This window comes from Esox lucius, chromosome 11 (genome assembly GCF_011004845.1).
Source record: "Esox lucius isolate fEsoLuc1 chromosome 11, fEsoLuc1.pri, whole genome shotgun sequence".
Classification (NCBI taxonomy): domain Eukaryota; kingdom Metazoa; phylum Chordata; class Actinopteri; order Esociformes; family Esocidae; genus Esox; species Esox lucius.
The window spans coordinates 54,594,568-54,621,556 of record NC_047579.1 but is presented as its reverse complement, the minus strand read 5'-3'; the positions used below and the strand labels follow the sequence as shown (position 1 = coordinate 54,621,556).

The 26,989-nt window shown below is 46.5% G+C and overlaps 1 protein-coding gene across 2 annotated transcripts in view; it reads left to right on the top strand.

Annotated features, from left to right (window-relative positions):
* llgl1 (LLGL scribble cell polarity complex component 1) overlaps window positions 1-26,989 on the top strand; it is a 36,049-nt gene continuing 9,060 nt past the window's right edge. Inside the window, exons 1-15 of one of the 2 annotated variants that reach the window (XM_029123616.2) lie at window positions 1-342; window positions 3,169-3,266; window positions 16,277-16,358; window positions 19,645-19,799; window positions 19,925-20,071; window positions 20,285-20,447; window positions 20,616-20,748; window positions 20,845-20,899; window positions 21,114-21,268; window positions 22,007-22,224; window positions 23,265-23,332; window positions 23,414-23,591; window positions 24,605-24,709; window positions 25,128-25,420; window positions 25,607-25,757. In XM_029123616.2, the coding sequence (XP_028979449.1) occupies window positions 262-342; window positions 3,169-3,266; window positions 16,277-16,358; window positions 19,645-19,799; window positions 19,925-20,071; window positions 20,285-20,447; window positions 20,616-20,748; window positions 20,845-20,899; window positions 21,114-21,268; window positions 22,007-22,224; window positions 23,265-23,332; window positions 23,414-23,591; window positions 24,605-24,709; window positions 25,128-25,420; window positions 25,607-25,757 (2,082 nt within the window). In that variant the 5' untranslated portion in view covers window positions 1-261. Of the gene's footprint in view, window positions 343-3,168; window positions 3,267-16,276; window positions 16,359-19,644; window positions 19,800-19,924; window positions 20,072-20,284; window positions 20,448-20,612; window positions 20,749-20,844; window positions 20,900-21,113; window positions 21,269-22,006; window positions 22,225-23,264; window positions 23,333-23,413; window positions 23,592-24,604; window positions 24,710-25,127; window positions 25,421-25,606; window positions 25,758-26,989 lie in introns of both variants that reach the window. The other variant, XM_029123615.2, reaches the window with a different exon arrangement.

The following is a 26,989-nucleotide window of genomic DNA, read 5'->3' as shown; positions in this document are numbered from 1 at the left end:
TTGTAGTGGTCAGGGGTTGGGGCAGCATCAGTACAGACAGGCTTAGGGCTGCAGCTCCGCAGAACACAAAACACCACAGCTGAATAGAAAGCGTCACAGCCCGTTGCATGGTAGGAGGGAGCTGCTCCACATTGTTCCTCCGCACTGATTCAACCGCCCAGGAATCCTACGCTCCGTCTCGAAGCGCGACGCTCTTGCAGTGTCGACCCGCTAGCACGCTGTCTTTCCCAGCCCCGACCCTCTCATCCGTCCGGCTGCAAGATGATGAAGTTTCGTTTCCGACGGCAGGGCAACGACCCACAGAGGGACAAGATAAAACAGGAGTTGTTCGCCTTCAACAAGGTAAAGTTAACACTAGGACCCCCCTCCTCCCCCCTCCTCCCACATCCAACCCCCCTCTTCCCAACCCACACCCAGCCACACCGATGAGAAGGAAAATGGGGGTTTGCGGGGAGCATCAGATTAGAGTCGTCTGCGGCCCCTCTCTTCGCCTCTGTCCTCCTCGTCGTTTTCCCAAACAAACCAATCCGCAGAATGTGAATGTGGGTTTTAGATGTAGCAGAGGAATGATGACGGACGAGAATGGGTCCACGTTGGAATGTAATGGTTTTTGCGGCGAGTTAGTAAGTTTTGACCCTAACAACAGCGCCAACTTCTATCCGGTACCTTTCCATGTTCAAACTAACGGCGTATAAATGTTTTAGCCGGGCGTCTTCAGTTTGATTCAGTATCTTGTTCGTAGACCATTTGTTACCATTTAGGTTTTTGGGATTGTAACGTTTTTGTATGTTTGTCTGTAAAACTATAATAGACACTTGATTAGCTTTTTTTTTCTTCACCGGACCAGTTGGCCAAGCATTAACACCTCCAGTTATCCGTCCTTCCCCAACATTAACACCTCCAGTTATCCGTCCTTCCCCAACATTAACACCTCCAGTTATCCGTCCTTCCCCAACATTAACACCTCCAGTTATCCGACCTTACTCAACATTAACACCTCCAGTTATCCGTCCTTCCCCAACATTAACACCTACAGTTATCCGTCCTTCCCCAACATTAACGCCTCCAGTTATCCGACCGTCCCCAACATTAACACCTCCAGTTATCCGACCTTCCCCAACATTAACACCCCCAGTTATCCGACCTTCCCCAACATTAACACCTCCAGTTATCCGACCTTCTCCTACATTAACACCTCCAGTTATCCGACCTTCCCCAACATTAACACCTCCAGTTATCCGACCTTCCCCAACATTAACACCTCCAGTTATCCGACCTTCCCCAACATTAACACCTCCAGTTATCCGACCTTCCCCAACATTAACACCTCCAGTTATCCGACCTTCCCCAACATTAACACCTCCAGTTATCCGACCTTCCCCAACATTAACACCTCCAGTTATCCGACCTTCCCCAACATTAACACCTCCAGTTATCCGACCTTCCCCAACATTAACACCTCCAGTTATCCGACCTTCCCCAACATTAACACCTCCAGTTATCCGACCTTCCCCAACATTAACACCTCCAGTTATCCGACCTTCCCCAACATTAACACCTCCAGTTATCCGACCTTCCCCAACATTAACACCTCCAGTTATCCGACCGTCCCCAACATTAACACCTCCAGTTATCCGACCTTGCTCAACATTAACACCTCTAGTTATCTGACCTTCCCCAACATTAACACCTGCGGTTGTCTGACATTTTGACCTCCATGATGGCTTCTCAGCTACTGGCACTGCAGGGATTCAGACGAACCAGATGTCGAGATGGTTAAGAACAGTCTCCAGTATCCTGTAAAGCTCTGCAGGCTACAGTCTGTAGCTAACATTACTAGATTTGGTTTAGTCTGCTGGAATACATTCAGTTAACATTACTAGATTGAGTTTAGTCTGCTGGAATACATTCAGTTAACATTACTAGATTTGGTTTAGTCTGCTGGAATACATTCAGATAAAATTTCTAGATGGCATGTTGAAACCGTAACAGTATACATGGCTACTTCACTATACTATAATAGCTTCCACAGGTTATGTGTAGGATCTGAGTAAGATGAGCACAACTGTAGCCATTCACTGAGGACACATGACACTACAAGTGACCACCCTGTGTCCTCCTGGGCTGGTTTGGCAGGTGCCAATTGTCACAGAGGTGGTGGTCCCTCTTCAGAACACACTCCTGTGTCTCTGTTCACCCAGCCCTCACCAAAACCCAGCAAACCCCATTCACATTCTGTCAGTCTGTCACTGTTTCACTGCCTGTCTTTCCTTTAACCTCTTTCTCTCTCTTGTTCTCTTCCTCCCCTGCTCTCTCCATCTCTCCATTCTGTGTTGAATCCTCTCACCACCCTCTCTTTCTCCTCCCATCCCTATCCTGTCTTTTTTGCTCTTGTGATAAATGCTTTTCCAGCTGCCCTGTTCAGTTTGTCAACTGGGAAAAAATTGCGTTAATCCTGTTTAACAAGCTCTTCTAAAACAGAGACAGGCAGTATAAACCACCTAGACCAGGGTCCCCAGTTCGGCAACCAAATTAAGTTTAACAGAGGGACCCTCCCTTACTGATGTCCTGCTTCTCCTCACTTCTCCTGACCCACACCACACAGACCCTGACCCACACCACACAGACCCTGACCCACATCGCACACAGACCCTGACCCACATCGCACACAGACCCTGACCCACATCGCACACAGACCCTGACCCACATCGCACACAGACCCTGACCCACATCGCACACAGACCCTGACCCACATCGCACACAGACCCTGACCCACATCGCACACAGACCCTGACCCACATCGCACACAGACCCTGACCCACACCACACACAGACCCTGACCCACATCGCACACAGACCCTGACCCACACCACACAGACCCTGACCCACATCGCACACAGACCCTGACCCACATCGCACACAGACCCTGACCCACATCGCACACAGACCCTGACCCACATCGCACACAGACCCTGACCCACACCACACACAGACCCTGACCCACACCACACACAGACCCTGACCCACATCGCACACAGACCCTGACCCACACCACACACAGACCCTGGACCTGATCAATAAATACCACAGGCAGATTACTGGTTCAGTTTACATTAAGTCCTCTCTGTCTTCCACTCTTCTCTGACCCCTCCTCTCTCCCTCTTTCAGACTGTGGAACATGGCTTTCCTCACCAACCCAGTGCCTTGAACTTTGACCCCCAGTTGCAGCTTATGGCCATTGGGAGCAAGTCTGGAGCCGTCAAGATGTATCCTTTACAAACCATCTCATTTCTGTTTTCTTTTTATTTCATCTCTCTGTCTGAAGAAGGGTGGGTGAAGATCTGGAATCTAACAGAGAACTCTTGTTTTTATTTCACCTCAGATTTTTGCAAACTTGTTTAAGATTAATCTGTCTGAAATAAACAAGAACGGTAATGAGCTGAATTTAGAACATTGTTTATATAAAACCTATAGATTGTATTTTGTGGAATATGTTGTACCATATTAATGATTTAAGGGAACCAATATAATTTTTCTGAAGCATTGTTTATTGGCTATTTATTTCCCCAGAACTCCTTGGTTTCAGTAGTTTGTGCACTGTGCCTTAGCAAAGTTAAAAGCAATGAGCCTGTGGAATCCATTTGAAGGGATTCAATCCTCTGTCTAGTCTCTGCTGGGTGGTACCACCCTGACTCCAAAGGGTGGCACGCTGTGTAAAATGGAAAGGGAAAAAAATGCAGTGATGTGCAAATCATTTAAACCATATATTCAGTAGAATGTTGAGCCTGAGAAACACTACTTTTTCTTGAAAAATACATGCCCACATTGAATTTGATGCCAGCAACATGTTTTTAAAAAACTGGGAAAGGGGCATCAGAAAACAGGAAAGATTGTGTAATACAAAAAGTATCGTGGTGGAACATCACACATCTAATTAGATTAATTGGCTACAGGACTGAAACATGATTGGGTATAAAAAGAGCATCCCAGAGAGGATTAGTCTGTCAGGAGTAAAGATGGGATGAGGTTCACCATTCTGTCAAAGACTGCACAGGCAAATTGTGCAATCATTTAAGAATACAGATTCTTAAATAAAAATGTAATAGAGTTTGGGGATCTCAATCTATACAAACAATAATATCGTTAAAAGATTCAGAGAAATCTCTGTATGTAAGGGACAAGGCCAAAAACCAATATTGGTTGGCCGTGATCTTCGAGCCCTCAGGCGGCTCTGCATTAAAAACAGACATGATCACTGCATGGGCTCAGTAACACTTTGAAAACCATTTTCTCTGAACACAGTTTGTCACTGCATCCATGCAAGTTAAATCTCTACCATGAACAGGAGAATCCATATATAAATAAGTACCAGAACCGCCGCTGTCTTCTCTGGGCCCGAGGTAATTTAAGATGGACTGAGGTGAAGTGAGAAATTGTCCTGTGGACAAATCAAAATGTAAAATTATTTTAGGGAAACATGGATGCCGCGTTCTCCGGGTCACAGAGGAGAGGGACCATCTGGCTTTTTATCAGCACACAGTTCCAAACCCAGCATCTGTGATGGTATGGGGGTGCGTTAGTGCACATGGCATGGGTGACTTGCATCTGTGAAGGCACCATTAATGCTGAACAATATATACAGATTTTGGAGCAACATATGCTGCCATCCAGATGAAGTCTTTTACAGGGAAGGCCTTTTTTTATTTCAGTAAGAAAATGCCAAACCAATTTCTGCACGTATTACAACATAGTAAAAGAGTCTGAGTGCTAAACTGGCCTGTCTGCAGGCCAGTTTACACATTGAAAACATTTGGCGCATTATGAAACAAAAAATACAACAAAGGAGACCCTGAACTTTTGAGCAGATGCTATCCTACATCAAGCAAGTATGGGAAAACATTTCCCTTTTCAAAATTACAGCAATTAGTCTCCTCAGTTCCCAAACGCTTACAGAGTATTGTTAATAGAAGAGGTGATCCAACACAGTGGTAAACACGCCCCTGTCCCAACATTTTTTAAACATGTTGCTGGCATCTAATTAAAAATGGCCATGTAGTTTTCCATTTCTCAACATTCCAACATTTCTCAGTTTCAGCATTTGATATGTTTTCTTTGTACTATTTATTTTATATATATATAATTTTTAATTAAATGTAGGGATAAATGATTTGCACATCATTGCATTCTGTTTTTCTTTATTTTTGGAATCCGGGATGTAGATCTTTAAATCTGTGCTTATGGACTCCTACAATTCAAACCACAGGCTTTCAATGGAATTCATGTCCAGACACTGAGCAAAGTATAGATTTTTTAGTTCCTGGCAACCTTGTGAGCTAGCGGTCATTGACATGCAGTCAGATCAGTCCACCACAGGAGAAGTAAGCAGGTTTTTGGCCTGAATATCTGGTACTGGGTGAAGTTCGTAATGCTGTTGACCATAAAAGGGCTCCAAGACACGTGAAAACAGAAGAGTAGGTATGAGGTTGGTTTCTGGTCATGCATTCTTGTTTAGTTGCTAAACAGGCGCCTGGTTTAAACGGGCGCCTAATAGCCAAATGTAACCGAGATGCCAGGTTCAGTCCAGGTGTAAGTCCGATAACCCCACACAGCTGCTTTTGGTGGATCCTTCTTGGGTCTTTGTTAAGGCCAACAGTATTCTAAACTTTCAACTAAATATTGTTTGCAATTGGAGCTTACTGTAAGTCAGTTACCTTGAGCACAAATCAGAAGCCACAGAAATGGTTAATTGACCACAAAAGGAACCAATTTCAAAGGCCATCATTTCGATACTGGTGGGTGCTGATATTGGTCCTGATATATACAGGTTCACAATGAATATTATGCAAGTGTGAAGTTGGAAATGTTTTTTCCAGTTGTGTGTTGTCATGTTTAATTCATTCTGCTAGAGATCTCTGCAGTAACTGTACACTGCCGCTCCAGCTTGTCGTTCTGTCCGTCTGTCTGTGTTGATGGAGAATCAAGTCTTTCAGCTCTGAGAGACTGGTTGTACCAGGCACAGCTCAGAGGAGGGGATGGTGTGGAATTTGAGTGAGAGAGACAGACTGCTGTCCCTTGCTTTATATTCTGACTCAGGGTATAGTAACACCAATTCCTCTATTTTCATATTTATAGATGGGTTTTAAAACATTCTGTAGACAAACTTTGCAGTTGTTGTGTTGGGTTGAGGCTGTATGTACATGTATGTTGGGGTGAACCAATAGTGACCCGTGTTGGGTTGAACCTCACATAACGTCTGTGTGTTGGGTTGAGGCTGTAGTTACCTGTGTGTGTGCGCATGTTGGGTTGAGGCTGTAGTGACCTGTGTGCGTGCGTGCGTGCGTGCGTGCGCTGGTTTAAAGCAGCAGTGACACCCAGAAGAGGACTGGCCTCCCCTCAGTCTGGTTCCTCTCTAGGTTTTTCCTATTTTTGGATCCTTGAAGGGAGTTTCCTAGCCACTGTGCATTAACTGTTGTTGTTTTGTTTTTGGGGTTTCAGGCTTGGCGTCTGTAAAAGCATGTAAAAAGGGCTTTATAAAATACATTTAATGGAGGATGTAGTGATGTTTGGGTGAGGTTGGACCTCGTGTGTGTGTTAGGTTTAGATGGGTCTTTCTCCCCTTATGGAACATGTTTCCTGTCTGAGTTTAACACTGTTTCTAGGTGTCTTCTGTTCTCCCTGCCACAGGAGCAGACAGGAGTTCTGTTATTACTTGTCTGTTTGTCTTTCAGTTCTCTGAAACTTTGGCATATTTGGCAGAAAAGCGTGTCTTTCTGTAGGTCATTATTCTCCAGCCTCCTTTCAGCCCAGACCCTCCCCAAACATTTCCCGGTTTGACCTTTAAGTGGGACACCTGATTCAGTTAATCAGCTGATCATTAAGAGCATGTTCTATTCTCTAGAGCGTGTACTGTTTTGGGGTGTAGAGCGTGTTCTATTCTCTAGAGCGTGTTCTGTTTTGGGGTGTAGAGCGTGTTCTATTCTCTAGAGCGTGTTCTGTTTTGGGGTGAGGAGCGTGTTCTATTCTCTAGAGCGTGTTCTGTTTTGGGGTTATAGAGCGTGTTCTATTCTCTAGAGCGTGTTCTGTTTTGGGGTGTAGAGTGTGTTCTATTCTCTAGAGCGTGTTCTGTTTTGGAGTGTAGAGCGTGTTCTATTCTCTAGAGCGTGTTCTGTTTTGGGGTGTAGAGCGTGTTCTATGTTCTCTGTGTGTCTAATGAAACCCAGCTGAAGAAACACACTCTGAAATGGAAAGAAAGACAGTTTTTAAGGTTGAATCAGTCTCTATCTTAATATATTTGTCAGGGCTCCAGCCTTACATTAACCCTATTAAATGTATCACAGAACTGACCTAAAACAGTATGTCAATTTCACCTTGGAAACCCAGAATGTGTGCTGTCTAAACATTTGGCACACCTTGTCAGGGTTTTGATTGTAGTTGATCTGCTCAGTGTCTGTGAAGTCTCTTTCATGCAGTGCTCCAGGGCTTTGAATGCATATTAAAGGGATATTTTGTTTTTAACGTTAGACCTCATTTTCCACCTTGTCTCTGAAGATATTTTTTTCAGGGAGAACCACCACAATGGCAGATGGCTCATGCACACAACTAGACCAACAGATCTCAGAAAATGAATTTTGACCAAAACAACAGCCTGGATGATGCTTTAAAACTAAATGTCGAGAGAGGTGTAACATTCTAAAGAACAAAGTGGCCCTTTAATATGTCATCACTGCCAAACCCACAGCAGAAGATGGGTGGTTGAGAAGTCTTGTGAGGTCAGGTCACTCTACAAGGGCCAAGGGAGGAGTGGACATTTGTCAGGTTTGCTTGTTCTAGGAATCGAAATGCGGATGTGCCAACACTGTCATCAATGAAATCATGTGGGCCATGCACTTAACTGATGAGATTGTTCTGTTTCGGTGGCCACTGAGCAGTTTGAATGTGTCGATGGCACCAGATTGACCAATTCAGTGTTTTACTCACAACCAAGAGGGTCAGTCTGCTCTCATTAACATTCTAATGGGGCCTCATAGACTGAGAAATGGGGGATTCAAACCAGCCTTTCTCTCCACTTCAACCACTTTCTAAACCTTTCTTTCCTCTCTCTCCTTTGAACCCCTCTCTCTCACTCTTTATTTTTTTTTAAAGACTCAAACCTAAAATGTAAACCCCACCTCTCTCCTTATGCAAAAACACATACACCCCTTCTGTTCCTTTAAGCTTAGTAAGGTGTGTGTGTGTGTGTGTGTGTGTGTGTGTGTGTGTGTGTGTGTGTGTGTGTGTGTGTGTGTGTGTGTGTGTGTGTGTGTGTGTGTGTGTGTGTGTGTGTGTGTGTGTGTGTGTGTGTGTGTGTGTGTGTGTGTGTGTGTGTGTGTGTGTGTGTGTGTGTGTGTGTGTGTGTGTGTGTGTGTGTGTGTGTGTGTGTGTGTGTGTGTGTGTGTGTGTGTGTTGTGTGTGTGTGTGTGTGTGTGTGTGTGTGTGTGTGTGTGTGTGTGTGTGTGTGTGTGTGTGTGTGTGTGTGTGTGTGTGTGTTGGCTGGGCTTGATGCTCTTTTGAATCCAGGGAGGGGCGGCTTGGCCTGACTGTCACGGACCTGAGCCAAAACAGGGGAGTGGGGCAATCTATGACAGACTATAATCTTGTACCCAGACACCCGCCCAAATTTGCAGAACACTCTGTCAAACTTGATTAGATTAGATTCAACTTCATTGTCATTGAACAGTACAAGTACAGTACAATGAAATGCAGTTGGCATCTAACCAGAAGTGCAAATAGAAGAGGGCAGAACATTTACATGTATTTAAAAATATTAACAATATGTATATTACCAGTGGAATGTGTCGATGTGCGATGAAGGCAAATGCAGTACAAATGGCAATATTAAATGTGCAATAAGGCAAAAAGAGGAGGGCAGAAATATTACAGTATTAAGTATGTTACAAGTGGGAGGATAATTGAGCGGGTACAAATTGCGTTCTAGATGTGCGATTCAGGCAAATGAAGGAGTAATGTATTAAGGTAGCATGTGCTGCCGGGATGCCAAGATAGCAGCAATGATGTCCCCGAGGGAGACATGCGTATGTAACAACTGAATGCAGGCGCAATGGCAATCCTGATGCAAAGAGGCAAATTGATTGTACAAGGTGAATGTGCAACTGAAATGCAGGGATAGCATTGGTGAGGTTCCTGAGGTAGACATGTACCTGGAACAACTGACAGCTTCCATTATCAGGCATTGCAAGGCAGAGTCAAAGTAGTACAAAGGAGTGGTGCAACAAGGTCCCTGCGAGGTGAGGGGGGGTATGTTGAGTGATAGGTCACAGAGTTCAGCAGGGTTACGGTAGATGGGAAGAAACTGTTCCTGAGCCTGCTGGTGTGGGAACTAGGAGACCTGTACCGCCTGTTTGATGGAAGGAGGGCAAACAGTTAGTGGCCTGGATGTGAAGGGTCCCTGGTGATCCTGTGTGCCCTGTGCAGACACCGCTTCCACTGGAGGTCTGCAATGGCAGGAAGCTGGGCACCAGTGATGTGCTGGGTGGTTTTAACCTCCCGTTGCAGGGCCTTCCAGTTGGCTATTCAGCAGCTGCTAAACCACACTGTGACACAGTTAGCCAGAATGCCCTTGATTGTGCAGTGGTAAACGTTCACAGGTATCTTTGTGGACAGGCAGGCCTTCTTCAGCTTCCTCAGAAAGTACAGGCGCTGCTGCACCTTTTTGACCAGGGTTGAGGTGTTGAGGGTCCATGAGAGGTCCTCAGAGATGTGGACACCCAGGAAGCTGGACACGCTCTGTGCCATGGATGAGGACTGGGGCGTGGCTGCAGCCATTAGACTTTGTGTAATTCGCAATGAGCTCCTTGGTTTTCTTTGTGTTGAGGGACAGGTTGTTATCAGCGCATCATGCCGCCAGGCACATGACCTCTTCCCTGTAGGCTGACTCGTCATGGTCACTGATCAGGCCTATCACCGTGGTGTTGTCTGCGAACTTGACGATGGTGTTGGAACTGTGTACAGGAAAGCAGTCGTGTGTGAAGAGGGAGTACAGGAGCGGGCTCAGCACACAGCCTTGTGGAACACCGCTATTCAGGATCAGGGTGGGAGGAGGTGAGGTTGTCTAACCGACAAATTAACATGCCGATTTAAAAAAACATCTAAAGACTCTGTAGAGCCTAACTTAAACTGCTTAAAAAACATTGAAATCCGGTTTGTGCTAAACTTTCTTACTATAAATGAAAGTAAGATTCTTATGTGTGGACGAGGTAAGTTGCTGGATGATCCTCTTGGTACCCTAGGCCCTCTAGCCTCTTATAGTAGACTGTTTGTTAAGAATCTCGGTTTTATCTTTGATAGCTCCTTCAAACTCAATAAGCAAATTAGTCTAGTAGTGAAATCTAGCTTCTTTCAGCTAAGACTTTTGGCAAAGGTTAAGGTCTATCTTCCTCAGAGGGATTTTGAGAAGGTTATCAATGCATTTATTACATCTTGGCTGGATTACTGTAATTCCTTGTACCTTGGGGTGGAAAAGCCTAAATCAGCTCCAGTTAGTACAAAATGCTGCCACTCGTCTTTTAACCGGTAAAAGAAAATGGGAGCACATAACTCCAATTTTGGCCTCCCTCCAATGGCTTCCTGTCTGTTTCCGGATTGATTTTAAGATTTTAATGCTTGTCTTTTAGGTTTTAAATGGATTGGCCCCTTTATATCTGTCTGAGCTTTTACATTGTCATTCTCCAGCCTGAGCACTTAGGTCAGCTAACCAGTTACTTCTAGTTGTCCCAAAAGCCAGGCTAAAAACTAGAGGGGATCGAGCTTTCACGGTGGGTGGTCCCATTCTCTGGAATAGCCTACCACTGCATATTCAAAATGCCCAGACTAAACACATTTAAGTCATTGCTAAAGACGCACCTTTTTACTCTGGCTTTTAATCTTAGCTGAGTTGGCATTAAATGTCTGTGCTACTATTTTGTCTGTGTCTTATGTGTATCTACGTCATTTTCTACCTGTAAATTTCATATATTTTGTATACTTTGATATTTTGTCCTGTACAGCACTTTAGTCAACGCCCGTTGTTTTAAATGTGCTTTATAAATAAAGTTGACATTGACAGACTCTGCTCTGTTGTTTAGGAAGTCCAGGGTCCAGTTGCAGAGAGAGGGGCTGATTCCCAGGTCATGGAGTTTGTTGACCAGCCTAGAGGGGATGACTGTGTTGAATGCTGAGCTAAAGTCTATGAATAGCATTCTCACATAGGTGTTGGTTATGTCCAGCGGGGTCAGGGCAGAGTGTAAACCTGTGGAGATGGCATCCTCTGTAGACCTGCTCGACCAGTAGGCAAACTGGTAGGGATCCAATGTTAGTGAAAAGCAGGTGGGACTTAAGGGGGGCCAGAATTAGTCTTTTGAAGCACTTCATGATTGTTGGGTTAAGTGCAACTGGTTGGACATCATTCATGCTAGACACAGTCGACTGCTTTGGCATTGGCACAATGGTTGCAGTCTTGAAGCACGTTGGGACAACCGCCTGGGCCAGTGACATGTTGAAAATGACAGTAAAGACTTGGGCCAGCTGCCCAGCACATGCTCTGAGCACACGCCCAGGGACACCACCAGGACCAGCAGCCCTGCGTGCATTCACCCTCAGTGCAGACCACACATATCTGGGGGGGGGGTTTGTCTGGAGGGGGGGGGGGGGGGGTTGTTGAAGTGCTCCTCAATCTGCAGTTTGTGGTCATTTTTAGCCATCTTGATGCCCCTTTTCAGATTGGTTCTGGATGAGCTGGAGGCCTCTGCATCGCTGGATCTGAAAGTAGTGTCACGTACCTTTAGCAGTTGTCAGACCTCTCTGTTCATCCACAGCTGATTTGTCCTGTTCATTGTGCACCTAGTTGTGCTGCTGATCTGGATTCTGCCTAAAGACTCTGGTCACAGCCCACCTGTATTTATTGACCTGTTGGTCTGAACATGCAAACAGTGATGTTGCCCAACATGGTTATGCAGTCTTGGAATCTTCACCCGGCACAGCCAGAAGGCATCTGGCCACCCTCAGAGTCCAATTCCTCGCTAGGTTTCTTCCTAGGTTCCGACCAAACTAAGGAGGTGTTCTTGGCAGGCAGACTGGCTGAGATCAGTCTTTGCCTGTGTCACCCCAGTCTATCTGTTGTGTACAGCTATCACTGTGCTGGCTGTTTTGTGCTGGCTGTGGTTCTTTCTACTAGCCAACTGTAGTATGTGGCTTTGCTGTTTTAGAGATTGGGACAATGGTGACTGTTTGTTGTTATTCAGACCGTGAAATCTCTTTATCCTCACTAACGCTTCCTGTACGCATCACAGGACAAACACACAGACAGACCCACACGCTCACAGGAGTGTGCGTGCGTGCGTGAGTGGGTGGGTGTGTGTGTGTGTGTGCGTGCGTGTATGTGTCTTTCATTAATAATAAGTTACTGTGGGCCACATAAACAAACAATACTGTCAATTATAACAATATCCAACTGAAAAGGAAAGAACAACAGATTATTCTACCTTGTCAGATCACAGATTTGATCCAGTAACCTTTGGGTTAATGACCGAACACAATCTACACCAGAGCAACAGGCCACATGCTGGTCGCGAGAAAGTGTTTGATGCTTGAGAGCAGCTGACAAGGGGGTAGTGATGACATCATAATCAAGGAACCCATGGTATTGTCATGGAGATGCTGTGTTGTGTTCTGTCGTCCTGTCTGTCTGTCTGAGGTGTTGTCTGTCTGGGGTGTTGTCGTCCCGTCTGTCTGTCTGTCTGGGGTGTTGTCGTCCCGTCTGTCTGTCTGTCTGGGGTGTTGTCGTCCCGTCTGTCTGTCTGTCTGGGGTGTTGTCGTCCCGTCTGTCTGTCTGTCTGGGGTGTTGTCGTCCCGCCTGTCTGTCTGTCTGGGGTGTTGTCGTCCTGTCTGTCTGTCTGTCTGGGGTGTTGTCGTCCCGTCTGTCTGTCTGTCTGTCTGTCTGTCTGTCTGGGGTGTTGTCGTCCCGTCCGTCTGTCTGTCTGTCTGGGGTGTTGTCGTCCCGTCCGTCTGTCTGTCTGTCTGGGGTGTTGTCGTCCCGTCCGTCTGTCTGTCTGTCTGGGGTGTTGTCGTCCCGTCCGTCTGTCTGTCTGTCTGGGGTGTTGTCGTCCCGTCCGTCTGTCTGTCTGTCTGTCTGGGGTGTTGTCGTCCCGTCTGTCTGTCTGTCTGTCTGTCTGGGGTGTTGTCGTCCCGTCTGTCTGTCTGTCTGTCTGTCTGGGGTGTTGTCGTCCCGTCTGTCTGTCTGTCTGTCTGTCTGGGGTGTTGTCGTCCCGTCTGTCTGTCTGTCTGTCTGTCTGGGGTGTTGTCGTCCCGTCTGTCTGTCTGTCTGTCTGTCTGGGGTGTTGTCGTCCCGTCTGTCTGTCTGTCTGTCTGTCTGGGGTGTTGTCGTCCCGTCTGTCTGTCTGTCTGTCTGTCTGGGGTGTTGTCGTCCTGTCTGTCTGTCTGTCTGTCTGTCTGGGGTGTTGTCGTCCTGTCTGTCTGTCTGTCTGTCTGTCTGGGGTGTTGTCGTCCTGTCTGTCTGTCTGTCTGTCTGTCTGGGGTGTTGTCGTCCCGTCTGTCTGTCTGTCTGTCTGGGGTGTTGTCGTCCCGTCTGTCTGTCTGTCTGTCTGGGGTGTTGTCGTCCCGTCTGTCTGTCTGTCTGTCTGGGGTGTTGTCGTCCCGTCTGTCTGTCTGTCTGTCTGTCTGTCTGGGGTGTTGTCGTCCCGTCTGTCTGTCTGTCTGTCTGGGGTGTTGTCGTCCCGTCTGTCTGTCTGTCTGTCTGTCTGTCTGGGGTGTTGTCGTCCCGTCTGTCTGTCTGTCTGTCTGTCTGTCTGGGGTGTTGTCGTCCCGTCTGTCTGTCTGTCTGTCTGTCTGGGGTGTTGTCGTCCCGTCTGTCTGTCTGTCCGGGGTGTTGTCGTCCCGTCTGTCTGTCTGTCTGTCTGGGGTGTTGTCGTCCCGTCTGTCTGTCTGTCTGTCTGTCTGGGGTGTTGTCGTCCCGTCTGTCTGTCTGTCTGTCTGGGGTGTTGTCGTCCCGTCCGTCTGTCTGTCTGTCTGGGGTGTTGTCGTCCCGTCCGTCTGTCTGTCTGTCTGGGGTGTTGTCGTCCCGTCCGTCTGTCTGTCTGTCTGGGGTGTTGTCGTCCCGTCCGTCTGTCTGTCTGTCTGGGGTGTTGTCGTCCCGTCCGTCTGTCTGTCTGTCTGGGGTGTTGTCGTCTGGACTGCATCAACCTGATACCAACAATATGACATTTTTAAAAAGTGACGTGATGTCATTTCTTAGGTATATGGTGTCATGACATGGCTGTCAACCAATCGGCATTCAGGATTCAAACCACCCGGTGTATAATGATGAATGAGCTGAGGAGTCATCAGGACACACACACACACACCCACACACACACCCACCCTTACACACACACACACACCCACCCACACACACACACACACCCTTACACATCAGCCTGGTCCAGCTGTTTCTCAGTCCCATGGACACATTCCAACCATCCCCTCATATCTCTGTCCAACTGACTATATCGAGCTTAACCCTTTCACTACGCAATGGTCACACATTATTAGGAGCATAACCTGGAGGGTATGATGTTCTATTTCAGGGAAAGAGAGGCAGAACCAGGTCATACTCCCCGCAAAAATGTTCCTGTATTTATTTTATACTTTTCCTTTAACCTTATCCCCAACCCAGTTGTATCTACTAAGCAGACACTTGTATTTTTCCTGTCAACATGTTTGTCAGGTTTCCTTGTTTTTCTTTGTGGACTGGGTCCCACCAGGATGCCACTGTGGCTAGTGGTTTTCCAAAGTTACTAGCCTCTCAGCATGTTCACTAGCCTCTCAGCATGTTCACTAGCTGTAGTTTTGTTGTTGGGAAGTCGTTTTATTTGATAAAAGTTGACTATGGTGTGCTACATCATAGCCTGTCTTGTTCACTCTGTTGGTCACTGGTGTGCAAGGCAATTGGCCTGACACAAATGGACCAGAATCAAACACTATGCGGATAGTGCTCATGGGAATTGTAGAGACGTAGCTCATAGTTTCACTCACATTGCATTGAGTTAATTATTTCAGATGTCTTCTGAGAAGACTACAATTCCTGTTTTAAAATGAGGTGGTAACCCAACCCCTGTCTATTCTGCACTCTACTCTGATATACTTATTATAGCATGTGGCTAGACACTTGAAAAAGACAACTATTATAGTGTTAAATCTGCCCTGTTGTCCAGGTCCCCTTGAGCAGCTAATGCACACTACAATGTCTTCACTTACAGCAACCAAAATATACAAGCAATAGGTCTATTACAGAGGTCTATTAACATGTTACAGATAAAAAATAAATATGAAATCACTCATCAGCTTCATAATTAATCACAGTCAATTTGTTGTTGTTAATTTGACTTGCATAAAAAATGCAACAGAGCTGTATATATTAATCCTGTTGCATTGTTTTTAACCCCATCCTTGCCTAGTGAAAAACTAGGATCTATTTGTTTTTCTTGCATTACTCATCTCCACAATGTCAGGACCCATGTGGTCCTGTATGCAAGGTTGCCAGATTTCATTGATAGTAAACTGCTCTTCTCCTGAGGACTCATGTAAAAATCAACCCACCCAAGCCCATAAAAATAGCCCAATAGTAGGAAACACCCAACCTGGCAACACTGCCAATATGGAAAAGGTTTCCTCCTACCATGACATTAGCTGCAGTGTTTCGCTGGTACTTTATTTCGTGAGCGCAATATGTTTTACCATGCCGACACACAGAGGTGGTGCAAGGTTTTGTGAAGTCAGTTTGAGTTTTGAATGCAGGAGAAACCCTGTGTATAGATGTATAGAATGCCACACCAAAGTGGCTAGTGAGAGTGACTGTTACGTGCCACATCTGAGTTTTACCAGCCTCTGGGTGCAAATGTCACGCTACATGGACACGCTACATCATCTGGGTGTTTGAAAGTAGTTATGTTTTAGCTCCTAGTTTAAGGATCATATAAACTGCAGTGTTTAATGCCCCCCTTTCCCTGTCGCCAACCCCCCCCCCCTTCCCTGTCGCCCCCCCCTCCTTTCCCTGTCGCCAACCCCCCCCCCTTCCCTGTCGCCCCCCCCTCCCTTCCCTGTCGCCAACCCCCCCCCCCCTCTTTCCCTGTCGCCTCCCCCCCTTTTGTTGATTTGTAGTATTCCTTGAGCTGTGTAGTATTCCAATTTGCTGTCCTGTGTGTGTGTGTGTGTGTGTGTAGTATTCCTTGACTGGAATACTGTGTAGTTATGGAGCTCCAGGGGTAGAGTTTACTGGACTACACAAAGACACCGCTGCCGTCACTCAGATACACTTCCTCCAAGGACAGGTAAGACAAAATCACTTCCTGTAGGGTCATTCTGTAACTGCAGGAGGCAGTAATTCCCCTACATGTCTTTATTCTTGTTCCTACAACACTCCAGGGACCTCATTTATCATAACTGTGTGGAAAAGATCCTATGTTCATTTGTACTTAGGGAATTTAGGATGTGTTAACACAGAGCATTGATCCTACACCCTTCTGTATCATAAACAAACCACTCTTGTTTTGAGTGCTCCTGTACGACCGTGGCTATTGGCAATATATTTGCGATGTCAAAGCACAACATACAACAATGCATCCCAACTATTTTTCAGGAGTCGACATTAGGCAGGCACTGCAGTGTACGATTCAGAATGATTTGTCCCGCTCTGTTGTCTGATTGTAATAACACCTTGCTACGGAAGACTGTACCATTTAAGTTTCTTTAGCATTGGGAAATGTGCTGTTCCTCAAACGCATATTTCAGTCATCAATAGGCCTCCCATCCTCCACAGCTCCCTCTTGTCATCATGGTGTTTCTACAGAAGGAACTGTTCTACATTTCCCCTTAATATTCAACAGCACCTTTATTCATATTACTTGCAAATTTATTGGTTGGCTGTTCTTGTCACATATCGATCTGAATGTGGGGGCATTTGGATATGCACTGGAATGGTATTGATCTTATTCTATGTTGATCAAAGTGATATCAGCCTAGACTCTGCAGAATGTATAATCACCCCATGTCAGGGAATAATTTGATTTCCTGTTTTCTCAGTCTGTTATAATAATTCATTGGTTGGCTTACATGAGGCTAGTATAGTTTAAGACAGGGCTGGCCAACCATGTTCCTGGAGAGCCACAGTCCTGTAGGTTTTCTCTTCAGCCTCATTTGTGACTAACCTGAGTCAGCTTTTCATTCAACTACTAATTAGAATCAGGTGTGCTGAATAAGAGTTGGAGAGAGAACCTACAGGACTGTGGCTCTCCAGGAACAGGGTTGGCCAGCCCTGGTTTAAGAAATTACTTTATTTGGATTCTTATCATTACATATTGACTGGTGTTGGCAAATTACATTAAATATTGTAGCCTGTTAAAAATAATTTAATGAGAACTGTTATAGAAGAACAATAAAATGTAAGCATTAATACTTTTTCTGAAGATGTAATTCACATATTTTAGAGAGATACAGTTATATAAAGCCGTTGTCACAGTGGTTTACCTCCTTTTTTTAATCATAACAGAAATCACCCAAATCAAATCGCCCGATCAAAGGTTTACATACCCTTGAATTACAGTGTGTTTGTCCTTGTTACAGACACACAAGGTGACACACACAGGTGAAAATGACAATTAAAGGTGAATTTCCCACACCTGTGGCTTTTTAAATTGAAATTAGTGTCTGTGTATAAATAGTCAATTAATTTGTTAGCTCCTACATGGATGCACTGAGCAGGCTAGATACTGAGCCATGAGGAGCAGAAAAGAACTGTCAAAAGACCTGCATAACAAGGAAATGGAACTTTATAAAGATGGAAAAGGATATAAAATGATCTCTTGACACCAAGCCAAGGTCAGGTAGATCAAGAAAGATTTCAGCCAAAACTGCCAGAAGAATTGTTGGGGATACAAAGAACCCACAGGTAACCCCAGGAGAAATACAGACTGCTCTGGAAAAATATGGTGTGGTTGTTTCAAGTAGCACAATACAACAATACTTGAACAAAAATTAGCTGCATGGTCGAGTTGCCAGAAAGAAGCCTTTACTGTGCCAATTCCACAAAAAATCCCGGTTACAATATGCCCGACAACACCTTGACACGCCTCACAGCCTCTGGCACACTGTAATTTGGAGTGACGAGACCAAAATAGAGATTTATGGTCACAACCATAAGCACTATGTTTGGAGAGGGATCAACAAGACCTATAGTGAACAGAATACCATCCCCACTGTGAAGCATGGTGGTGGCTCACTGATGTTTTGGGGGTGTGTGAGCTCTAAAGGCATGGGGAATCTTGTGAAAATTAATGGCAAGATGAATGCAGCATGTTATCAGAAAATACTGGCAGAAAGCTGCACATGGGACGCATTTGGACTTTCCAGCATGACAATGACCCTAAGCACAAGGCCAAGTTGACCCTCCAGTGGTTACAGCAGAAAAAGGTGAACGTTCTGGAGTGGCCATCACAGTCTCCTGACCTTAATATCATCGATCCACTCTGAATTCCAAAATAAATAAAAGACGTGTTTTGCATGTCCACTCATGTTGTCTTTACAAATGGTACATATATTTCCAGTTCTCCAAGGGTATGCAAACTTTTGAGCACAGCTGTACAGTTAGGTCTGGAAATAATTGAAATAATTTTGTTATTTTGGCTGTTTACCAAAATATATTCAAGTTACAATTAAATAATTAATATGAACTTGAAGTGCAGCCTCAGCTTTTATTTTAGGGTACAGGACACCCCCCGTATCTGCCAGGGATCGGTTCTGTGAACCCGCGCAGATGTGCAAAATCGCGGATAAGTGGCGCAAATTGCGGATAAGTATTAATTAAACAATCACATCTAGGAAAACAACATATCGTGCGCGTGACCGTTTATTTGCGTAATCGTTATGTAATGGACAGTTTACTTTATATTTTATATTTACACTTCATGCAATTAACCGGAACGACGTTTGGATGGCTGAAATTAGCACGTTTTTAGAATTTCTTAAAGTTTCCACGGGTACTTGAGTTGGCAAATGTGGAACCGCAGATAGCTGGGGGTTTACTGTATTCACATCCAAACTGGAGGAAGGGCTTAGGAATTACAGCTCTTTATTATGTTCTTCTTATTCTAATGCAGGGGTGTCAAACTGGGTTCCATGGAGGGCCAAGTGTCTACTGGTTTTTTCCTATAAATTGGTTCCCAGTTCAGACCTAAACAAGGATAGAAACTGATTAGTGCCATCAATCCAGTACAAGGTGAGAGTGAAAACCCACAGACACTCAGCCCTCCATGGAACCGGTTTACACCTCTGTTCTAATGGATACATCCTTCATCCATCTCTGTGCTTTATTTAAAAAATGCCCTCCAGCACTTAGAGATGAACAGAGGTGTCATCTGACATCATCGCTTCTGTTCCTGCATGGGCAGCACCTCTGAGTCCATCCCCACATTGTAGTAGTACATTTTGGTCGGATTAATTAGCTAATCTATCCTGAAGACCCACTTGGAGTTGTGATCAGGAGGACCTTTCAGTGAAGTGTGTTCATCTGATGCAGATGCGTTGTTCTTCTTGTATTCATCCTTGTGCTCTCTGGGATAGGGCCGTCTGCTCTCACTGCTTGATGACAACACACTGCACATGTGGGAGCTGGGTGGAGCCTCCCAGGATGGAGGCGGGGCTAAGAGGGGAGTGGTTTACCTGGAGGAAAGACATGCCTACAGTCTCCCTGGACGACCGGGACTAGAGAGCTGCAGGTATATACATTACACTCACACGCCCTCTGTTTAAGGACACGCCCTCTGTTTAAGGACACGCCCTCTGTTTAAGGACAAACTGAGATTGTGTGTGTGTGTGTGTGTGTGTGTGTGTGTGAGTGTAGTACGAGTCGGGTGACGGTGCTGCTGCTGCTGAGGTCATGTGACCTGTTGTGTGTCGGCACTGAGGGAGGGGGCGTGCACTTCCTGGATTTGCCCTGCCTCTCTTTGAGGGAAAACCAATCACTGCTGTTGGACCAGGTGATGCAGAGGTAATTGACCGCCAGGTGTTAATGAGCCAGCCCCTGTTCCAGGCCTTGTTGACCCCCTCAGCTCAGTAGTTGTGTTGTGGCTGTTATGGGCAGTGGCTTGGTCCCACTCTGTGTCATTTAGATGTCAACTTGCCTTGTATCTGCTCAGCCTACCTTCACTTTCCCTTGGCTAATTGTCTGACTGATGGTTTATGGGTAATGGTGTTTTTGTAGCATGCCTGAGGACTACAGGTGTGGGAAGTCCCTGGGACCGGTGGAGTCCTTACAGGAGCACCCCCAGCTTCCAGGGAAGATTCTGATTGGTTACAGCAGAGGTCTGGTTGTACTTTGGGATCTCAGCAGTAGAAACGCAGAACACCTGTTCCTGGGTAAACAGGTAAATATGACTCAGAGATACATGGCTCACAGCAATATCTTTCATGACTCCTTAGTCCTCAGCTTAAATGCAATTTGGTGTCCTTTCTATTGTTTAATAAAGCTTGTTAGCTTCTAGCTTCAACATGCCATTGGTGTAAGTAAAGAGAGGGGTGTGTCTCTGCAGCAGCTTGAGTCTCTGGTGTGGGAACGTTCCGGTAGCTCCTTCATCAGTTCCCATAGTGATGGAGGTTACAGCGTGTGGGCTGTTGCCAGTGGCAACCCCTACACACACCAGCCCGTGTCCTCAACTATCCCCTATGGTGAGACATACTGTACACACACTACACACTCACTACACACTCACTACACACATTACCGATGTCATTGTTCTATCGCTTCCTGTCTGTGTGTTTCAGGTCCGTTCCCCTGCAAAGCCATCAATAAGATATTATGGAGAACCACTCGGTCAGGGTGAGAGCAACACTACTGTCTGTCAACACTGAATGGGCTTGCTCGGTTTCCAGAGTCCCTGGCTGAATAATTCATGGGTTTTCTGTTTATTTCTGTTTATTTATGCCTCATTCTGGGAATCATCCAGAAAATTCCCTAATGTCACAGTGACCATTGTCTGACCAGTTTCATTTTGTGCGTGTGTGTGTCCGTGTGTGTGTCCGTGTCCGTGTAGGTGTCCAGTAGTAGTATACAGTGGTGGGATGCCTCGGGCCAGTTATGGAGACCGTCACTGTGTGTCCATCCAGCAGGACAAACAGCACGTCACCCTGGACTTCACCTCCAGAGTCATAGACTTTTTCACTGTTCACACCACTGACCCAGAGCACGGTGAGACTCACACATTTACCACCCCTGACCCAGAGCACGGTGAGACTCACACATTTACCACCCCTGACCCAGAGCACGGTGAGACTCACACATTTACCACCACTGACCCAGAGCACGGTGAGACTCACACATTTACCACCCCTGACCCAGAGCACGGTGAGACTCACACATTTACCACCACTGACCCAGAGCACGGTGAGACTCACACATTTACCACCACTGACCCAGAGCACGGTGAGACTCACACATTTACCACCACTGACCCAGAGCACGGTGAGACTCACACATTTACCACCACTGACCCAGAGCACGGTGAGACTCACACATTTACCACCACTGACCCAGAGCACGGTGAGACTCACACATTTACCACCACTGACCCAGAGCACGGTGAGACTCACACATTTACCACCACTGACCCAGAGCACGGTGAGACTCACACATTTACCACCACTGACCCAGAGCACGGTGAGACTCACACATTTACCACCCCTGACCCAGAGCACGGTGAGACTCACACATTTACCACCACTGACCCAGAGCACGGTGAGACTCACACATTTACCACCTCTGACCCAGAGCACGGTGAGACTCACACATTTACCACCCCTGACCCAGAGCACACATTTACAATGTGTGTGTTAATATGAAGTGTGTGTTACTTATGAGGTGTGTGTGTTAATGTAAATGTATCACACCATCAGGTTTGAGTGTTAATGTGGTGTGTGATCTCTCCAGAATACGATGACCCATCTGCCTTAGTGGTGCTTCTAGAAGAGGAGTTGGTTGTAATTGACCTCCTGACCCCTGGCTGGCCCTCCATCCCCCCTCCTTACCTGGCCCCACTGCACTCCTCTGCCATCACCACATCCTGTCACATCGACAGAGTACCAGCCAAGCTCTGGGACCGCCTGGCCATCGCTGGCAAGAGCCAGGGGACACATTCCCCTCACAGGGTGGGACAGCTGACTGTGTCTGTGGCTTGTGTCTGTGGCTTGTGTGCCCCTTCACATGGTGTGTGTTGGGCGGATTGGTTCATTCACTAAGTATATCCAGAGGTCTCCAACAAGATGATTATGATCAACTGGCTAATCTGCTGCTACGCTATTAATCTCAGTGCAGACTAACCTGCTGGGTCACATTACTTTCGCAAGGTGCTATAAATAGGCTGCAAGCTACCTTTATTTACATTGTTACTTTAGGTTGCAGTAGGTTGGCCTATATTTATGCATTGTTAGCTTAGTAGCAGGTTGGCCTATATTTATGCATTGTTAGCTTAGCAGCAGGTTGGCCTATATTTATGCATTGTTAGCTTAGCAGCAGGTTGGCCTATATTTATGCATTGTTAGCTTAGCAGCAGTTTGGCCTATATTTATGCATTGTTAGCTTAGCAGCAGTTTGGCCTATATTTATGCATTGTTAGCTTAGCAGCAGTTTGGCCTATATTTATGCATTGTTAGCTTAGCAACAGGTTGGCCTATATTTATGCATTGTTAGCTTAGCAGCAGGTTGGCCTATACTTATGCATTGTTAGCTTAGCAGCAGGTTGGCCTATATTTATGCATTGTTAGCTTAGCAGCAGGTTGGCCTATATTTATGCATTGTTAGCTTAGCAGCAGGTTGGCCTATATTTATGCATTGTTAGCTTAGCAGCAGTTTGGCCTATATTTATGCATTGTTAGCTTAGCAGCAGTTTGGCCTATATTTATGCATTGTTAGCTTAAACGCAGTCTATTTTAGTGTTGTTATTATAGCACCAGGTGTTGGCAGTTAAAGACATTGCTGCTAAAACCAGCTGTTTGCTAACAACACTGATGGTCCTTCGATTACTAACACGAATACAGCTGGTTTTGTACCAGCAGCCTTCAGAAGACTTTGTCATGGAAGGTTGTCACGGGAACACAGGGAGAGGTGTGGTGTGTGTTGTTGTGTGGTGTTCTTGGTCTCCCTGCTGCTGATGTGGAGCCGTCATCTGACCTATGACCTGTGTGTGTAGAGTTGGCCAATATGTGGAGGGAAGAATCTTGCACCCCCGCCCAAACAACAGGATCTGCTATTGACTGGGTAAAGAGACACACAGGCACTATTCTTCATCTTCACACTGTTACACATGTTATGTTTTTCAGAGTGTTTGTGTGTCTGCAGGCATGAGGATGGAACAGTGCGTTTCTGGGACGTCTCTGGAGTGGCCCTAACTCCTGTTTACAAGCTGAGCACAGCTCATGTGTTCCATACTGACTGTGACCTTAACGATGACCCCCTGGACCCTAGAAACGACCCAGACACACAGCAGGAGGAAGAAGAGTGGCCCCCCTTCAGGAAGGTCAGAACTCCCCAAGCATTCCTCTGTGTGTAGCTGGGCCACCCTGATGTTCCTAGACTAAATTAAACCACCACAGTGTCTGATGACTTGAATGGAACAGTTTCAACAAGGCTTTTACTGAGAGTTGTTAGGCTGTTTCACAATCCTCCCTCCCTCTCTTTTCTTTCCGCCCCCGCTTTCCCCAGGGCACATTCTCTCCACCACCATCCCTCCCTCCTCTCTCTGTAACTCGGGGTAACAGGGCTGTGTGTTGTGGAATGCGGCCCTCATGTCTCCCCGGTCTATAATGAAAACCAGACATGTGTGATATGAGAGGAGTCTACATTCCCACTGTATGTGGGATGGGTTGTCCTGACGTCTCTCTGTGTGTCTGTGTCTCTCTGTGTGTCTGTGTCTCTCTGTGTGTCTGTGTCTCTCTGTGTGTCTGTGTCTCTCTGTGTGTCTGTGTCTCTCTGTGTCTGTCTGTGTCTGTCTGTGTCTCTCTGTGTCTGTGTGTCTGTCTGTCTGTGTGTCTGTCTGTCTGTCTGTGTGTGTTAAAGGGGTGTGTGTGTGTCTGTTTGTCTGTGTGTGTTAATGGGGTGTGTCTGTCTGTCTGTGTGTGTTAAAGGGGTGTGTGTGTGTCTGTTTGTCTGTGTGTGTTAAAGGGGTGTGTGTGTGTCTGTTTGTCTGTGTGTGTTAAAGGGGTGTGTCTGTCTGTGTGTGTTAAAGGGGTGTGTGTGTCTGTATACCGAAAACTTGAACCTATTTCAAAATGTCACTAACTACAAAAAACCTAAACCTGGAGGCCGGTAAAGATGGAACTGTGAATCAGCCTCCCTACTGGGCATTTGACTGTTTAAATCACAGACCCTTAACATTAAAACCAGATCCTAGCATCACGGGCGTAGTGATATGCTGGAATATTGTAATATTATATTTCTTGCATTTTGCTATTCTGATGTTCGTGAGTCAAAAAATTCTTAGGGCCATTTTAGGAGCTAGAATTGATTGTTTTTTTTGTATTTCTGTTCCAGGTGGGCTGTTTTGACCCATACAGTGATGATCCTCGGCTGGGTATCCAGAAGATCAGTCTGTGTAAATACAGCTGTAGACTGGTTGTGGCCGGGACTGCAGGACAGGTTCAGTACACACACACACACACACACACACACACAATCCAAGACTAAAACTCAGGTTAGCTTCTACTAACTTAGTAACAGTAGCTACTAGGTAACTTTGATGGAACACATTCACCTTTATGTGATAGGCTTGTTAGCTACAGCCCTGTTCCCTTTCATTTCTTATGAAGTTTGACTGGCTGGTTCATCTAACGTTTAACTGAAATTAGATAACTAGTTGGTGATGGACAAGTCATGCAAGTTTTTATCCCTTTGGTGATCATATTTTTGGGATCTCTAGTAGGGAAGGGCACAGTTAGTCGAATACTTTTCCCATGTTTTTATTGCAATGTCTCCGTGTTAACGTTTGTTATTTAGAATGGGCCATCATTTAAAAAGCAGAACCACCGCAGAAATGCTCAAATGTTTGTGTTTTCAGGTGATAGTTCTGGGTCTGAGTGACGAGCGATCAGATCACATGATCGACGTCTCAACAGTTGACCTGCTTCAGGACCTTGAGGGCTTTACCTGGAAAGGCCATGATAGGCTGGAGGCTCGCGCCAACCCCACCCCTTTCCCTCCGGGCTTTCAGCCATTGGTCCTGGTGCAGGCCCTGCCCCCAGCCTCTGTTACAGCGGTAACACTACATGCGGAGTGGAACATGGTTGCTTTCGGGACGAGTCATGGCTTCGGACTGTTTGACTACCACAGGCGCTCTGTGGTTCTGGCCAGGTACACACTTACTGCCATCCAGTTTAAACATAGACACGGAAACAACGGTCTCTGTGCAGCTAGGAACCCATGACCTTTGATCCAGAGCGCTGCCATCTCCATGCCAACAGGCTGAGTAGAAGTCTTTCTGTAACGTCTTTCTCTCTCACTTTTTCTTTCCCTACTTGTCTTTCCGTCTTCCTCAAGATGTACCCTCCACCCTAATGACTCCCTGGCGATGGAAGGGCCTCTGAGCCGAGTGAAGAGTCTGAAGAAGTCCCTGAGACAAAGCTTCAGACGCATCAGGAAGAGCCGGGTATCTGGGAAGAAACGTCCCCTGACTACACCTACCAGCAAGGTACCATTACTACACCTACCAACAAGGTACCATTACTACACCTACCAGCAAGGTACCATCACATTCAATCTCATGTTAAATAGAAGTAATTACACACCTGCCATCATTTAAAGTGACTCTGATTAATCACAAATAAAGTTCAGATGTTCTAGTAGCTGGACAGACTCGGCAGGCCCAAGCGTACTGTAAGGGTCTGCTGGGAACGTCTGGCCGAGTCTCCTGTCAGAGAGATCTTTAACTCCCACCTCCGGCAGAGCTTCGACTGGATCCCGAGGGAGGCTGGAGATATTGAGTCCGAGTGGACCATGTTCTCCACCGCCATTGTCGAGGCGGCCGCTCGGAGCTGTGGCCGTAAGGTCTCCGGTGCCTGTCGAGGCGGCAATCCCCGAACCCGGTGGTGGACACCGGAAGTAAGGGATGCCGTCAAGCTGAAGAAGGAGTCCTATCAGGCCTGGTTGGCTTGTGGGACTCCTGAGGCAGCTGACGAGTACCGACAGGCCAAGCGGGCTGCAGCCCGGGTGGTTTTGGAGGCAAAAACTCAGGAGAGGGAAACAGTGCCCTGCCAACGCTGTTCACAGTAGAGGTGGGCAGCTGTTGACCTCAACTGAGGATGTCGTCGGGCGGTGGAAGGAGTACTTCGAGGATCTCCTCAATCCCGCTGTCACGTCTTCCATTGAGGAAGCAGAGGATGAGGGCTCAGAGGTGGACTCGTCCATCACCCGGGCTGAAGTCACAGAGGTGGTCAAGAAACTCCTCGGTGGCAAGGCACCGGGGGTGGATGAGATCCGCCCTGAGTACCTCAAGTCTCTGGATGTTGTCTCATGTCCTTTTCGGTCATGACCCAAAGCTCATGACCATAGGTGAGAGTAGGAACGTAGATTGACCAGTAAATCGAGAGCTTCGCCTTGCGGCTCAGCTCTTTCTTCACCACGACAGACCGATACATCAACCGCATTACTGCAGAAGCTGCACCGATCCGTCTGTCAATCTCCCGTTCCTTCCTTCCCTCACTCGTGAACAGGACCCCTAGATACTTAAGCTCCTCCACTTGAGGCAGGCACTCTCCACCAACCTGAAGTGGGCAAGCCACCCTTTTCCGACTGAGGACCATGGCCTCGGATTTGGAGGTACTTATTTTCATCCCCACCGCTTCACACTCGGCTGCAAACCGTCCAAGTGCATGCTGAAGGTCCTGGCTTGAAGGGGCCAACACGACAACATCATCCGCAAAG